The following is a 17,574-nucleotide window of genomic DNA, read 5'->3' as shown; positions in this document are numbered from 1 at the left end:
AAATTAACACTTTGCTTTTTAATAAAACCCAATTCCTAACCCTTCCATACCTGTCACTTCGGAAATAGGGGAAGTTAAACTGGATCTTCTGGAAGGAGATGCTCTGGAACTAGAACAAGAGGAAATGAAGTCAGAGAGGGGCCTACAAGGCCCAGAGATGCAGGAGACCACAGCACCTGGAGTCCCCTCTGCTTGAGCACACCTGGGCAGGTGTCCTGCCAGGAGGAGGTCAGGATGGCAACCTGGAGAAAACAAGTTACCCCCTTGGGAGCAAATTCTTTGTCCTAACCGCAGATTTCTAGGATCTCCAGAAGCTGTTTCTTTTTTTTTTCAGAAGCTGCATTTTGCATGTAGTCAACAGGTCAGAAACAAAAGGGGATAATCGCAGAGCGGGAGGAACTAGGAGCTACTGTAGGAGATAAAGGTGGTCCTTCTAGAAGATGCTGGATAAGCGAGGAGGCCAAACAGTCATTTTTCAATCTGTTTAGCAAATTCTCATGCTGACACCGATTTGTGCTTGGCCTCCTTCCACCTCTCAGCTCACTTCTGGAAGACCTGGTAGTTGACGTAAAGGAGCTGAGGCAGCAGCAAGAGAGATGACCAAAACGTGGGCTCTGGAAGAAAGGATCTTTTCTGTTTTGCCTCAAGGAATCACAACCACAGCAACTCCTCCCTCCCTCAGAGCACGGGAGGTATGAGTGAACTGGGACTTGCAGGCATGCAGCCCAGGAATAATGGGAGCTTTGGAGTCCTGAGTCCTGAGAGAGTTCCTTAGCTTCTCTAAGCCTCAGATTCCGCATCTGAGAATGGGGTTGATGGTTAACAACAAAACACTTAGGGTGGCTATAAAAAAGGAGCTATGTGTCGCGTCTAACACAGAGTCTGGCACATAGCATTTCACAAGCAGTAGCTATTACCACCACTGTCCTACTTTACACAGAATCCACACAGAACCGTGCCTAAAACCAGCTTAGTCCACGCTCCCAGCCTCTTGAGATCTGGCGGCACTGAGCTGCTGTTACCAGGCCACCCTAACCGGAGGCACGTGCCAATGGCTGTGAGGATGCCACGTTGACTTTCATTTGAACTGACTTCCTCTATATCCCATTTTGGTGCTCCTAGTATTTGGCAGGGCATTGTTAAGACTCTGCAAACAAGTTGCCTGCTCGCCTGGGACACCGACCACATATTTTTCATACCAGTCCACACTGACATCAGGATTCTGTGGCTGTGGACAAGGGAGTGAGAACTTCAGCCCTTACCTGAGGTAGGCCAGCTCCCACCACTGCTCCACTGTGGATCATGGGACCTTCCTTCCCCACAAAGAGCCCTGGAACAGGGGAGAAGACCACCAGTCAGCCCAGGAAGGCCTCTGGGTCAGGAGACCTTTGCCATGTAAACCTTATTCTTTATTTTTTAATGTGCTTTTTTAGGTAAAAGTTTACAAATCAAGTCAGTCTCTCATACAAAAACTTGTATACAGCTTGCTATGTACTCCTAGCTGCGCTCCCCTTAATGAGACAGCACATTCCTCCTCTCCACCCCATGTCCATTCAACCAGCTCCTGTTTCCCTCTGCCTTCTCATCTCCCCTCCAGACAGGAGCTGCCCACATATGTCTCATGTGTCTCCTTGAGCCAAGAAACTCACTCCTCACCAGTATCATTGTCTATCTTATAGTCCAGGCTTATACCTGTCTGGTGAGTTGGCTTTGGGAATGGTTCCAATTTTGGACTAACAAAGGGTTCAGGGACCATGACTGTCAGGGTCCCTCAAGTCTCAGTAAGACCATTAAGCCCGGTCTTTTTACGAGAATTTGAGGTCTGCATCCCACTGTTCTCCTGCTCCATCAGGGATTCTCTGTTGTAAACCTTTCTCTTCAGAATACAAAATAGAATGTACAACTTTATAAGACAGTGACCCAAATTCCCACCAAACAAGCTCGTTTATATCTTGCTATAAGAGAAAACACTCTTTAAACCCTAAATCAGGGTCCGTACACTATAGCTCACAGGCCAAGTCTATTTCCATACAGCCCATGAGCTAGGAACAGTTTTTACATTCTTAAATGGATATGTTTTTAAATGGTATATACCATTGCCATCGAGTCAATTCCGACTCACTGCGATCCTATAGGACAGGGTAGAACTGCGCCATAATGTTCCCAAGGAGTGGCTAGTGGATTCAAACTGTCGACCTTTTGTTTAGCAGCTGACCTCTTAACCACCCAGCCACCAGAGCTCCTAAATAACATCTTTGATTTTGCCTCTTGGCTATTTACAGAAAAAGCTTGCTGACCCCTTCTCTAAATACACAAAAGTTGTTTTTCTAAAAAGCAAACTCCAATAAACCAACTAGACAGTCTACTTCAAAACAGAATGTGCTTGTCAAGAGATCTGTGAATAACATGTTCACAGAGTCTGTATTTGCAAAAAAAACTCATCAACAAAAATGTGTGGGGCCTTGCATCCAAATCTAATTAATTTATACATGTAATGCTTCTTGTCCTCTTATCCCTTGAATACCTAAAGGATAAAAATCAGAAAGCCCCTCCTTACCTCCAGCCACACTGAAGAACACTCCAAAGACTTTGCAGATCAAGGTCCGGAGACGGACAATTCCCGGCACCTTCACGCCATTCAGGTAGCATTTGATCTCAGGTATCCCCGAACCTGCTGCCACTGGCTGACGGGGAGAGCAGGCACACCCATAAGCGCAAAATCCATCAACTCTTCAGCTCACCCTCAACCATCTCAACAGCCAGAGGGGGAGCATTGATTTTCATGTTCTAGCAAAGTTTAGCAGTAACGGCATCTCCTCCTTGGGGGCTTGTTCAAACACTGACTACTCTCTAGACTTTCTGGAGCCGCGGAGGGTAGACAAACCCCTGAAACTATGGCCCCGAGAAAATCTTTAAACCTTAAACCAAAAAATCCCCTCTGAAGTCATCTTAAAACCAAACAATAGTTTAGCTTAACCAGTAAAAAAGGCCTGCCTTCAGCATCATGCTCTGTTAAGATCTATCTATATGGGATCAAATTGACAACAGCAACTCAAAAGATTAGACAGGAATCTTAGGGGCCACTGAGTTTACGTTAGTGAGCGAGGAACAACTCAGAAAAGGAGGGCGAGACTGGTTGCACAACTGGGAAAGTGTAATCAATGTCACTAAATTGTACATGTAGAAACTGTTGAATTGGTGTATGCTTTGCTGTGTATATTCTCAACAACAAACTAAATAAAATTTAGGAAAAAAAAAATCAAAACACTGACTACTGGGCCCCACCCTTAGAGTTTCTGATTTAGTAGGTTTGGAGGTGGAACCTAAAGATTTGCATTTCTAATCGGTTCCAGCATCACCTGGAAGCTTTCCAGCCATTAGTGCTGGCACCCGACTCCCAGAGATTCTAACTGGTCAGTATTTTTAATATTGATTTAAGGTTGAGAACCACCATCCTAACCGAGATTTTCCTTCCTCACTAATCTCACCAAAGGCTGAAAATTTTACTTTCAAAAACTTCTCTTAAGTCAACAGCAGGCCGCTTTGTACAGGAATCTATATTCTAAATCTCATTTGGCTTCCTGGCCTTCTGGAAATGGAGATGGAGACAAGAGTACAGCAATCTGAAGCCTCATAAGCAAACGAAGAAGCCTCACCTCAATTAGGACAAGAAGGCTCCCCAAGAAGACAAACATCAGGTTAAAACCCAAGAGTTCAAGGAGGGACAGGGCGAGGCAGCCCTTCTTGCTGCATTCTTCCACCGCTGCAGAGGCCAGGTTAAGGAAAACCTGTTCACCACCCAAAGGCGTTCGCCTGAAATGGTGCAGCTTCTCTTCTTCTACAGCGTGTTGGCTACTTCCTACACACCCGCCTGTCCTTCCTATATACGTATTTTAAAAACCGTCTGAGATGTCTTCTACTTTTTTGTAACTTTGAAACGTTACAAAAAGAAATATCCATGCCTCTACAACTAGACCTTTAACAAACCTCCACATCCTGCCATCTGTGTGTCAATTAAAAAAATAAAACATTAGATATTATAAAAAAACAAACAAAAAAAACTCCTTTGTTTCCCTTCCTCCCTTTCCTGAGAGAAACTACTAGCCTGAAATTACTGTGTCCTTCCCTGCATGTTTTCAGATGTATCCATATAGTTTCATGTTTTTATAATTAAAACAAATGGTATTGTACCTTACATACATTCTGTAACTTCGTTTTTTCTCTCTTTCAACATCAAGTTTTTCAGAATCAGTCATGTTGATACATCAGGTTTGGTTCATTCACTTAAACTTCCGTACAGAACTAGACTATGTGAACATACTATAATTTTTCCAATCTCCCCTTTAGTTTGATTCCAACTTTCTGCCACCACAAAGTAGCAGTGAACGCCTTCGTACACTTCTAGGGTACGTATGCAGAAGAGAAATTCGTGAGTCACAGGAACCCACACCTACCTATTTGTTTTCACTTGCTCTTCAGGATTAGCAGTGAGGTGGGCACTTCTCCAGGGAGTTACCGGACATTCAGTTTTCTTCTTCTGAGAATCGCCTGTTCACACCCTCGGCTCATTTTTCTATTGGGCTGTTTGGTTTTTTCCCTTACTGAGTTGCAGTTCTTTCTGTACTCTGGCTACTAATTACTGGCCTCTCATATGCACAGCAAATAATAAATCCAGGTTAGGGACTTATTTTTCACTTTGTTTAGGGTGTTTTATTGTTGTTGCTGTTGTTTAGGATTTTGTTTTGTTTTTATAATCAATATTCACTTTGATGTGGTCAGGTTTATCAACTGTTTTCTTTATAGTTTTACCTTGTGGAGCTTTAAGAAATGATTCCACAGTCTTGTCATCGTATCCCAAAACCCACCGCTGTCCAGTCGATTCCAACTCCTAGTGACCCTGAGGACAGAGTAAAACTGCCTCACAGGGTTTCCAAGGCTGCAATCTTTACAGAAGCAGACTGCCACATCTTCCTCCCCAAAAGTGGCTGGCGGGTTCGAACTACCAGCCTTTTGTTCAGCAGCCGAGCACTTTAACCACTGTGCCACCAAGGCTCCTTTGTCATCATACAGTCTCTTTAAAATTTCTTTTGTCCATTTACATCTTCAGTCCATCTGGAATTTATCTTTATTTACAGTACGAAGTAGGAATCTACTTTTCTATTTTTCCATACGGGTAAACAAATGTCCAGGCATCTTGTACTGACTAACCCGTCCCTTCCTCGCGGATTGATAACACTAGCTCTGTCATTCACCACATGTCTATGTCTGTCTGGGCCAGCCTCTGCTCCTCTGTTTCTCCACTGGGATAACTGGGTACTCCTGTTTCAGGTACTAGATCTTAAATTTTCTTAAGTCCTGACATCCAGTAGGGTAAGTCCACCTGCTTTTTGTTCCAAATTGTACTTTTGGCCCTTTACTCTTCCATACAAATTGGAAAGAGAATTTTCAAGCCCTATGATAAATCTATTGGGATTTTTATTATTATTATTATTGGAACTACATTGAATTTATAGGTTGACTGGGGAGAACAGGCTTCTTTATGGTATTTGTGCCTTGCTGACCATGAACATGAGCATATCTCTCTATATTAAGATCTTCCTTTTGTGTCTCCCAACGATAATTAGAAACCATAAAGCTGAATGGCTAATAAGAATAACCCTTCAAAGATCACGTTTACTGTGAAAACCATTTCTGGATAACAGAGCAATCTCGGCTGCCACTGATATTCGGGAACACCAGGCACCGTGAAAAGGATACATGTTTGTACCACTCCAAACTTGAGCTGGGTGAAGAGTCGCACAAAAAAATCCACAAAGAGACCCACCTGTGAAGAATAAGAGGTCCGTCAAACACGCTCAATCCTGGGGGCATGACAGGCACTTCTCCTGAAAGGATCTATGTCCCCACTGCAGTTACCATGGCTGGGAAGGGCACTGTGTTACCAGCCAGCAATGCATGAGTGAACTGCTAGTCACTCTGGCTTTCAAGGCACTCCCTGTTCCAGCCTGGTCCCTCCACCCTCCAAAGAACAAGGGAAGGGAGAGAGAGTAAAGTAAAACAAAGAGGGAAAAGGATGTAGAAAAAGATGTGAGATCAAGGAAGACTGCCCCAGGATCAAATAGGACTAATGCTGTGTTGTATGAGTAACTGCTAAACTCTTCCTGAAGGCAGTTTCGGAAAGAAAATTCCGTAATTGTTGTCAGTGATACTCAGTTGGATCGGCGTACAAAACAAAAACCAAACCCCCTGCTGTTGGGTCAATTTTGACTCACAGCAACCCTATAGGACAGACTAGAACTTCCCCAGAGGGTTTCCAAGGCTGTAAATCTTTAAGGAAACAGACTGCCACATCTTTCTCCCACAGAGTGGCCCATGGGTTCGAACCACTGACCTTTCAGGTGGCAGTCGAGTGCTTACTCACTGCACCACCAGGGCTCCTGAATATGCATATAGATCAGAAAATTACTTTGAAAGACAACATTTATTTAGGGGTACATGGTTTTCGCATGTTTGCTATTGCTATTTCATACATCCTACTTTGACTTACGCTGGCTAAGAAAAAACAACCAGAGTCCCACTATTCTACTCTCCTAAGTCCATCTCAGGGTTTCAAGAAGAACTAGAAAGACTTCTGACTTTGTGAACCCAGGATCAAAGGCTTCATGTCTTTAACTCTGACCTCTCAAGCCAATGCCCAGAGGTTCTTTAATACGGAAGCAACAAGTCATGACACATCAGAGGATAAAAGAGTCAGTAGCAAGAGGAACAGGTTGCTACATTATGAAGGTGGGTCTGCCTTGGTATCACATGAGAGTGTAAAGTTGCTAGTACTGATACATGGCAGCTCAAAGGAGTTTGATATGAAAGGAGCAGAATGACTAACAACCAGATGGCTAAAGACTATGCTTATTATAGGGAAAGCTACAACCAGAAACATATATAGCAAAACAAATACCCTGAGATTTCAATAAAACAAATCAACTCAAGTTCCTCCACAATGGTATCCATCAGAATGTTACTGAAGAAGCCTTCCAAATGCCATTAGTCTTATCTAGTAAGATGTCCCTCTACCTCTGGATCTACTACAGTAAAAACCTGACAAGTGCTATGAAAATAAAAACTGTGGTTGGCCCTTGTGGCTGTATTTTTTAAAATACATGTTCACATTTTACAGGTATATTGTCATGGATTATGTCCCCCCCCCCCCCCGCCAAAATGTGTGTATTATTAACTCAGTTAGGCCATGATTCCCAGTAGTCTGTGTTGTCCTCCATTTTGTGATTAAAATTTTATGTTAAGAGAATTAGGGTGGGATTATAACACCACCCTTACTCAGGTCACTTCCCTGATCCAATGTAAAGGGAGTTTCTCTGGGGTGTGGCCTGTACCACCTTTTCTCTCTGAAGAGATAAAAGGAAAGGGAAGTGAGCAGAGAGTTGGGGACCTCATACCACCACGAAGGCAGCACCAGGAGCAGACCACGTCCAGTGTCCATGTGCCTGAGAAGCTCCTGAACCAGGGGAAGATTGAGGACAAGGACCTTCCTCCAGAGCGGTCAGAGAGAGAAAACCTTCCCCTGGAGCCGACACCCTGAATTTGGACTTGTAACATACCAGACTGTGAGAACATAAATTTCTCTTGGTTAAAGCAATCCACTTGTGGTATTTGTGTTATTGAGACAGATAGGGTTAACTGTGCTGGCAGAACAAGACAGCTGTTAAACGATTACCATCTAGTTGGCATCTCCTGCCTGGAGGGGAGATGAGAGGGTAGAGCAGGTTAGAAGCTGGTGCAATGGACACGAAAAGAGAGAGTGGAGGGAGGGAACGGGCTGTCTCATTAGGGGGAGAGCAACTGGGAGTATGAAGCAAGGTGTATGTAAGTTTTTGTGTGAGAGACTGACTTGATTTGTAAACTTTCACTTAAAGCATAAAAAAAATTAAAAAAGAAAAAAAAAAGATTACCATCTAGAAGTTGGGTAAACAGGAACCACATCCTATTAACATGAGATAAAGCTGAAACAACACATGAATTACTCTCTTTCTTAGTGTTTTTCTAGTCCCTTCCCCCTTTACAGGCTCCTGCATACGCAGAAGAATAAAGTGTGACCACTCTTTAACTCTCCTTAGCCCTCTGAAGATGGTGATGTAGTGCCAAAGATCAGTGGCTTGTGCTACATCCCATAAGTGATGCCAAGGGCTGCCAAGAGGACTCCATCTTGAATGACAGCGGGTTCCATCTTGGATTCCAGATGCGAGCACAACCTAATTAACATGTACCACCATTCTGAGAAGTACCCGCCCCTTGAAAGAAGCCCACTAAATATTCATTATTCTATTGTCTCCGTAGAACCCATATAAGCCCTAGCCTTGCTTCCCTTTTTGAGTCAGTCTTTTGGAGACGCTTAGATCCCCACTGACTCCTTTTGCTTGACTCAAGCAAAATAAAACTTGCTGAAGATAAAGTTTGTCTTTTGTGTGTATTCTTACTCGGGAAAAGACAAGGACCCTTTGTGTCAGATCGGCAATTGGTACATTATGGCAGCAGTAGGTGCCCAAGATATATATCATGTACAGCGAGCGGAATATGGGATTTTTGGTCAAGTCTAGAGAAAGGTGATGTATAGGAATATTCAAGAATTTACATAACCCTCTATTCTAACAACGGAGCCCCTGGGTGATATAAATACTTCATGCACTCAGCTGCCGACTGAAAGGCTGGCAGTTTGAGTCTACCCAAAGGTACCTCGGTAGAGAGTCCTGGTGATCTACTTCTGAAAAATCGGCTATTGAAAATCCTGCAGAGCACAGCTCTACTCTGACACACAGGGGGCTGCCACGAGTCAGAGTTAGCCTGGCAGCAGTTGGCTGATTATTGTATTAATGGAAAATCAGATTTGACATTCCTCACTGTGACTGCCTGCTAAGTGTTCCAGCTTCTCTTCCTCAAAATTACCAATATTAAATCAGCAATAATGGTTCCAGAACTTTTTTAACATAATCTCTGGCAATGTTTCACTTTTTTTCCATCTGTGATTCATCTGTGAACTTGCTGCATCCAGGGGCGCCACCGTTCACTCTGCCTTCTAGACGAAATTAGCAGCGTGCAGGGAGGAAGCCCAGGACAGCACAATGAGTTCACTGAGACCCATGGCGTCCTGTCCTGCTTACTGGTACATTATGATACAGGAAAGTACGTGCTATTGAAAACTTTGTTCCCACTACTTTGCTTCTTCCCAGTAGAGTGACCTCAACATCCACTATGTACTCTGTTACCTATTCAGCAGGAATATAGTCACATCATAGGAGGTAAGTCTGGACCAAGCCTTTGAGGACTTAAAGAGCCCCATAGCTGCATGACTCACTTTCAATTCACAGTGCAAAGGCAACAGAAGTACGAAAAAACTGTCAGGATTACTAATATAGGGGGTCGGGAGAATAAAAGACAGTCTCTGTTATAATGACAAATGGCTTATTTGCCAGGCCGGGGCTTGCCCTTTTGACCCCACTCCCACCACTCTGGCCCCCACCTCACCACGGCCCATCTGCTCACCAGCCCAGTGCAGACTCCAATGGCAAACACCACCATCCACTTCACCGCCTCATACCTTCGACCTTTCTGTTCACAGAGGAAAAGAATGATTCAGTTTAGCAGGGTTCTGATGGCAGAGGAGGAGAAACACATCTTGACCAACTAGTTTTAGACTAAATTCCACATGGTTAGCAAGCATGGCGAAGATAAAGTATGGGTCATGGGTTCTTTACAAGGGGCCAGATCAGGTTCACTGACAGTTGGTACTCTGGTTGGCAGGATGAAGGTCTAGGGAATGAATGCTGATATCTCATGAAAGGTGTTAAAGGGCCAAGGGTAAAGATCTGTACCAGAGTTTTTGGAACAGAAAAAGAAGTTGATCTAAGATCTGTTCAGTCCTGACAGATCAAGAACTGTAGGACTCACCTTATTATCCATGCTCTCCAAAACTTCCAGGTAAGGGTCATTGATACAGCGATCATAATCCAAGCTCTGAAGGAGGGACATGCAAAAAATAAATAAATAAATAAAAGAAAAGAAAAATCACTGCAGGTAGGAGGACCTACCTGAGAAGGGACAAAACACTAAGTTCCTGCTACGTGAAGTGTGGATGGGCACCAGCCAGGAGGAGCTAACTGGAAATGCAGAATCCCAGGCCCCCTGGTCCTACAGCATTAGAACCTACACTTTAACAAGATCCCCAAATGACTCACGAGTACATGGAAGTCTGAGAAGCACTGTGTTAATACTTCATGCTTCAGAAGAAAGTTCTAAATTAGCAAATTTTTAACTTCCTGTATCTGCAAAACATTTAAAGACCTTCAGCTATCACCAGCCTTACCCAAGTTACTCCGCTAGATATGAACAAAAGCTTCAATTAATCAGGACTAAATTCATTTTAAGAGTAAATCAATTATAACTGCCTTGAGTAGTTAGCCTCTATGAACAAGAGGTTAGTCACAGGACAAAGTGATATGGAGGCTACTTTACAAAGCAACTTCCAGTTTATTCAGTAAGAAGCACAGACTCAGCCCAGTTCCTGTAACTTCTACATCTAAAGCCGTGTTCCTCCAGCCACGCGTCACAGAAGCATGTTCTGCGAACAATTTGCACGTGTGCCACATTTAGAGGAACAATTCAAATGAAACACCTTTATTTCTATGTCTTGTGCGAGAAGCAGCAGTCTGGCAGCAAAGGAAAATGGTCTACCATGCTGCTCTTTCCCATAACCTGCTCTTATCTACATGTCAGCTAATGAACAAGCTGGATACTGGCCTGGTGAACATGCTCTCAGGCAAGGGCTTGAGGTCAGGCCAGGTGTGACGTGTGATAACTGGATCCATTGCTATGACTATCCTAAGTCAAGTTCCCTTTTAAAAAAGGGTACTGGAGTTACCAACGGGGAACTGACTAAATCAATTATGACACATCCAAAAATGGAATACCATGTAGCAATGAAGTAATTACGGTAGATCTATGGACAGATGGAAACCCTGGTGGCGTAGTGGTTAACAGCTATGGCTGCTAACCAAAAGGCTGGCAGTTCAAATCCACCAGGCACTCCTTGGAAACCCTATGGTGCAGTTCTACTTCGTTCTATAGGGTTGATATGAGTTGGGATCGACATGATGGCAACGGGTTTGGTTTGTTGGTTTTATGGACAGATGTGGAAAATGTCCAAGTACAATAAAGTAAAATAGCAAGATGCAGAATAAAACACATATGATCCCACTGTGATTAAAGAAAACTAGTATCACATAGAGGCACTGGTGGTGCAGTGGTTAAGAGCTCAGCTGCTAACCAAAAGATTGGCAGTTCGAATCTACCAGCCGCTCTTTGGAAACCATATGGAGCAGCTCTACTGTGTCCTATAGGGTCACTAAGAGTCAGAATCGACTCGACAGCAGTAGGTTTTAGTATCACGTAAAAAAGATGTCAGCACACATATGGCACAAACATCTGGGAAGACTATTGACAGTTATCATCTCTGAGGTGGTTATTTTTCAGGAGGTGTGCACATCTGTGTATTGTTTGAACTTTTCACAGCAGACATGGTATACATTTATATTCTAAAAAATTATCTTTATTTTTTTCTGATTACAAAACAAAAAACTACAGTAAGAAATACTTTTGCTGGGAAGCTAGGCTGATCTATGAGTAATTAAACCAACATACAAGTTTCTAAATCAACAAAGTCACAACATATTCTAGAAACAGAGAAAGAGTATAATGCTGAAACACATGAATATCCTTCATACTAAATATATTTAGAAATGACTGGTCAATTAGTTATTTGCTTGGTGAGTTTTGTCCAATAATGTGATGTCTTCGTAAATACTTAAAAGGTATTTAAATGTCCAGGAGAGACAAACATATGGAGATAGAAAGTAGATTAGTGCTTGCCTATGGCTTGGGGGAGGGGGAGGCGGAGGGGGATGGGGAGTGACTGCTAATGGGTATGGGGATTCTTCTGGAGTGAAGAAAATGTTCCAATACTGACTGTGGTGATGGTCGCACAACCTTGTGAATATACTAAAAACCATTAAGTTGTATACTTTAAATAGATGAAGAGTAAGTTGTTATTAGGTGCCATGGAGTTGATTTTTAATTCATAGTGACCCCAAGTGACAGAGCAGTACTGCCCCATAGGGTTTTCTAGGCTGTAACCTATACAAGAGCAGATCGTGGGGTCTTTCTTCCGTAGAGCTGCTAGGTGGGTTCGAATTGCCAACCTTTTGGTTAGTAGCCAAGCATTTAACCACTGCGCCACCAGGGTTCCTTTGGTGAATTGTAGTGTATGTGAAAAAAGGGGGAGGGGATTAGAAACAACTGCAACTTTAGAACATGGATCTTTTTTTTCCTTAAATAGAGTTTGACACTATAAATAGATACCAATGGAATATGTAATCTGTTATTAAAATTAGATACTGTTGCTTCTCCTTTGCCATGACTAACTAAATTACTTCCCTTTACTGCTGCTGTATATGTTGTTCTTTGGTTCTGCAGACTAACAACTTATTTTTTAAATAAAATGCTTCCAAGTGTTCTGCAGGGCTGCTCCAGGTAGCTGGAAAGAATCTGGCCATGGGGGCAAGTAGGGTGGAAATGCAGCCCAAACTGAGCCTGGAAGAGGCAACTTGATCCTTACACAAAAAGCACCTGCAACTGGCCTGGAGCTGGAGGTGTTGCTGTGGGCCAAAGTGGGAAGAGGCACTTTCATTCTAATTCCTCTGCTCTTGGAGGGGTGCCTCTTTCTAATTCAAAAGAGCACTACAGGCTCTGTGATCTGCATGAAGTTAGGATCTGCTGTCTACCGTCCCATAAATAGAAAGTAACTAGTACTCAAATCATCCAGAAATCAGAAAACATATCATTGGATAAAGTGTTTTTTCAATCATTAAAATCAGTTCCCATAAAATAAATTATAAAAAGTGAAAAGAAAAAGAGTATCAAACTATACCATGATGGTACAATTGACAAAATCTAGACTGTAGAAAATTCCAGAGTCCTTATATGCCCTGGAAACCCTGGTGGTGTAGTGGTTAAGTGCTACAGCTGCTATCCAAAAGGTCAGCAGTTCGAATCTACCAGGCGCTCCTTGGAAACTCTATGGGGCAGTTCTACTCTGTCTTATAGGGTTGCTATGAGTCAGATTTGACTCAACGGCAAAGGGTTTGGTTTTTTAATATCCCCTGGTAGCACATTGGTTAAGCATTGGGCTGCTAACCAAAAAGTCAGCAGTTCTAATCCACCAGCTGCTCCATGGAAACCTTATGGGGCAGTTTTACTCTGTCTTATGGAGTAGCTATGAGTTGGAATTGACTTTACGGCAACAAGTATTTTGTTAATATGCCACCCAGGGCCCTTGCTCGGCTGCTAACCAAAAGGTTGATAGTTCAACCCCACCAGCGGCTCTGAGTAAGAAAGATGTGGCAATCTGCTTCCGTAAAGATTTACAGTCTCGGGAACCCTATGGGACATTTCTACTCTGTCCTGTAGGATCGCTGTGAATTGGAATTTGACTCAATGGCAACGGGTTTGGTTTTTTTGGTTTTAACATGTCATTATACAAATTACACAGACGAGGAACACAAGAAGCTGAGCTGCCACAGTCTCAAAAGGTATGGCCATGACCTCAGGGTTTCAAATGGTAGAGCCAGGACCTCTGGTGTTTCTAAGGGCGGAGCTGACACTCAGATGGAGTAGGAGAATGGTGCGCCTAAAGCCGAGGGAGCAGAATTGCTGTCCCGGTGGGCCTGGAAGGCGGAGCTGAAGCCCCAGGCTGAAGGGCCTCCGCTCAGAATCCACTCAGAGAGTGTGGCCAATACCTAGAGGCTGGAGAGCAGGGTTATTGTGTAAATTGTCTCAGAGAACAGAGGATTATTTTCAAAGCTTTGAGGGCTAATATAATGTGTTCTGCTGACTTGCTTGGTGCCTGTTATGCCTTCTTTCCTTTCAGTTTCTCCCATTTGTAATGGAAATGTCTAGCTTGTACCTGTTCTGCCACTGTACACTGGAAGCAGATAAAGCACATGCTAGATTTCACAGATGAAGAGGGATTTTTGGGTTTTGGACTTGGAGATAAGACTTTTGCTATGATATGACGGGGTGAATATGTATGTGATTTTTGGGGGGCCAAAGGGTGGAATGTCATGGATTGAATTGTGTCTCCAAAAAAAAGTGTGTAGCAAATTGGTTAGGCCACGATTCCCAGTATTGTGTGGTTGTCCTCCACTTTGTGACTGTAATTTTATGTCGGGAGGATGGGCGTGAGATTGTAACACCACCCTTACTCAGGTCACCTCCCTGATCCAATGTAAAGGGAGTTTCTCTGGGATGCGGCTTGCACCACCTTTTATCTCTCAAGAAATACAACGAAAGAGAAGCAAGCAGAGACAATTGGGGACCTCATACCACCAAGAAAGCAGTACCAGGAGCAGAGTGCACCTTTGGGCCCAGGGTCCCTGCGCCTTAGAAGCTCCTTGACCATGGGAAGATTGAGGACAAGGACCTTCCTCCAGAGCCAACAGACAGAGAAAGCCTTCCCCTGGAGCTGAAGCCCTGAATTTGGACTTGTAATCTACAAGACTGTGAGAAAATAAATGTCTCTTTGTTAAAGCGAAATTTAGCAAAATTTAGGAAATAAGTGAGATTCAAAGCCATCTATGGCAGCACTAGATGACTAAGACACATACTAAAAAAAAAAAAAAAAGATCAAAGATCATTAAATGAGATTTAAAAGACACACAAACAACTGGATTGTGAAGACCTTTGGAATCTGATTCAAACAAACTAAAAAGAACACATACGATAAATTCAACAACCAGAAAATTTACACACTGGATAGTTAATGATATCAAAGACTGTTAATTTTTTTTAGGTGTGATAATGGTATTGTTTTATGTTAAAAAAAATATTTTTATCCTTTAGAGATATACACGGAATTACTTATGTGGAAAATGATGTGATGTATAGAATTTCCTTCAAAATCAGAAAGAAGAAAGTTGGATGGGGCATAGATCAAACAAGATTGGGCATGAGTGGAACAGCTGTTGAGGTTGGGTGATAAGTTCAGGAGGCTTCGATACACTATTCTCCTTTTGCATATGTTTGAAATTATCCATAAAAATAAATAAATAAATAAGTGGCCCATGCTATACTACAAATCCTAACGTTGTTAACTGCCATTGAGTCAGTCCTAACTCAAGGCAACCTTATGTGTAACAGAACAAAATGGTGCCCAGTCCTATAGCATCTTCATGATCGTTAGTATGTTTCACTCCACCGCAAATCCTAATTAAAAAAAAAAAAAAAGACAAAAACCCGCTGCCGTCGAGTTGACTCCGACTCATAGCAACCCTACAGGACAGAGTAGAACTGCCCCATAGAGTTTCCAAGGAGCGCCTGGTAGATTTGAACTGTTGACCTTTTGGTTAGTAGACACAGGTCTTAACCACTATGCAACCAGGGTTTACAAATCCTAATAGTTACACTGATTTCTACAGCAAAAGTTAAGACAAAAAGTTCAAAAGAAAATTAATCTGGATATGTTTGGACAAAAACAGGTTAAAATAATAAATTCAATAAAATCTGACTTCTGTCACTTAAAAAAGCAGAAAAGCATATATGTAAACATGGAAGAAGACCTAGTATGACATTTAGTAAGGTTTTAATAATAGTCATCCTTTAATGAATGGGATTATAAACTTTTCACTAACTTCTTCTTTTTGTAAATAGTTCCTAAAAACTCTCTGCAATAACTATGGTTTGTTTTTCTCATTTCAGAAATCACAGAAAAAAATCATCATGAGTTGTTTAATAATAAAAAGTAACTCAATGTTAAGCTTTACTTTAGCAGCACTGGCCTTACTAAAAACACACACACTCTAATAAGAGTCCCATGCTTGAAACTGGGAGCTACAAACAAGACCATTTCAGAGAGAAGTTGCCAGGATAGGCAACAATCATTTGAAAACTAAGTGCTCTCAGAAGAGAAGCCAGGCTTCCTGGTCCCACACCTATTCTGAGCACCCACTGTTGGTTGCTTTGACCCTGGGTCTCTGAAAGTCATAAAACTCCAACAGTTGAATGGCAAATACACACTCTATCCAGGCTATGGTACCATAGATCTACGGAAGCATAAAGCTACTCAAACCTTGTTTTTGGGGCTTCTGCCCAGAGACAGGTCACCTGTTACCCCCTCACCCCCTGGAATAGCAGGTCACCAAAGAGCATCTCTGGTTGGAACCCTAATGCTTCGGTCTGAAGTGACCAGGCCACTCAGTACTTTAGTTACCCAAGAAAGCATCTAAGAATCTCACCTCATAGTCTTTCCTTGGAAGGATCTCATCCTCCTCCTCCTGTGTTTCTCCAAGAATGGTCTAGAAAAGCAGACCCACAGAGGGGAGACTCTTTTAATGATTAAAAGTGAAAAGAGGCAAAAGTATACATAAAAAACCAGTTGCTAGATTCTAAATCATCAGAAGCCATTATCATCAAATGGGAATAAGACCTCAAAATTAAAACACAAAACAAAAAAAACTTCGGGGGTAGACAGAGATGTGGATAAGAATTGACAGCCATTCAACTGAGTTCTTTCTTTCAACTGATACATTCTCCAAAATGCCACTCTTGTCTTCAAGACACTTCAAACATGTGCAAAGCCAGTTTTGGCGGGGGGGGGGGGGGGGGGGGGCGGGGATCAGGTTCCAACCTGACAATGTGGCGAATCTGAAATCAGTAGGGAGCTGTCAACCCTGGGGACACAGCTCAAGTTTTCCCAGTGTGCTCTGCAGTGGGGAAGCTGGATTGTCAGTGACCCAGAAAGGGTGAGGTATAGAGTTAGCTCTAAAGGGAAAAACTAAGCCAGTTGCATAAGTACAAAGTCCTGTGCAGAGGCTTAGTCTGAAAATGCTTGTTTCATTCAAAACTCCTTCCAAATACAAATAAAAGAAAATACGGGTGGGATTAACTGGAGTTGGCCTGGGATATTTCCCTTAGATTTCAGGGCGGGGTTAGGAGAAAAGACCCCACACTTGGGCACCAGCACGTGAAGCCGAGCAGATCCTTCGAGAGTCTAGGCTTGCGGTCCCCAGGCCCCACTCGCTGCCACCTGCAGGCCTAGCTCGGCCCGGCCCCACCCCCGGCAACGCCTCCCGCAGTCCCTGAGCAACCGCCCCCTCCCCAACCCTGCCCCGCCGGCTCCGTACCAGCTCCTCAGGAGTGCGGGTCTCACGCTCACCGCAGCAGCAGCACCACCTGCAGCAGCAGCACAGAGAACCCCTGCACCCCGCCATCTTCCTCCTTTACTGCCACGCCGGACCCTTTCGCCCCCTCCTCCCACCCAGACCCACGCCTCACGTGACTGGCCCTGGAAGGGTCACGTGGCCTTCTCGAGCTTGGGGACGGAGACAGGGAGTGGCTGCAGACGGGTGGGGCGAGGGGCTGCGTCACATGACGGTGGAGGGACGACTTCCAACCAGCCCCCTGGAGGCGGCCATGTTGGAGGCGGAGCCTCCGGGTCCCCTGCACCACTGGTTTCCA

At 43.5% G+C, this 17,574-nt stretch overlaps 1 protein-coding gene across 2 annotated transcripts in view; it reads right to left on the bottom strand.

The window, feature by feature from the left end:
- Positions 1-17,530, bottom strand: part of CLCN6 (chloride voltage-gated channel 6) — a 36,115-nt gene extending 18,585 nt beyond the window's left edge. For both annotated transcript variants that reach the window (XM_049877934.1, XM_049877935.1), the window contains exons 1-9: positions 17,241-17,530; positions 16,353-16,412; positions 9,958-10,023; positions 9,553-9,618; positions 5,758-5,824; positions 3,657-3,763; positions 2,558-2,684; positions 1,263-1,330; positions 51-109 (exon numbers count right to left, since the gene is read on the bottom strand). In XM_049877934.1, the coding sequence (XP_049733891.1) occupies positions 51-109; positions 1,263-1,330; positions 2,558-2,684; positions 3,657-3,763; positions 5,758-5,824; positions 9,553-9,618; positions 9,958-10,023; positions 16,353-16,412; positions 17,241-17,327 (707 nt within the window). In that variant the 5' untranslated portion in view covers positions 17,328-17,530. The remainder of the gene's footprint in view (positions 1-50; positions 110-1,262; positions 1,331-2,557; positions 2,685-3,656; positions 3,764-5,757; positions 5,825-9,552; positions 9,619-9,957; positions 10,024-16,352; positions 16,413-17,240) is intronic.
- Between the last annotated feature and the right edge of the window lie 44 nt (positions 17,531-17,574).

This window comes from Elephas maximus, chromosome 3 (assembly GCF_024166365.1).
Source record: "Elephas maximus indicus isolate mEleMax1 chromosome 3, mEleMax1 primary haplotype, whole genome shotgun sequence".
Classification (NCBI taxonomy): Eukaryota; Metazoa; Chordata; class Mammalia; order Proboscidea; family Elephantidae; genus Elephas; species Elephas maximus.
This window is presented reverse-complemented; position numbering and strand designations above follow the sequence as displayed.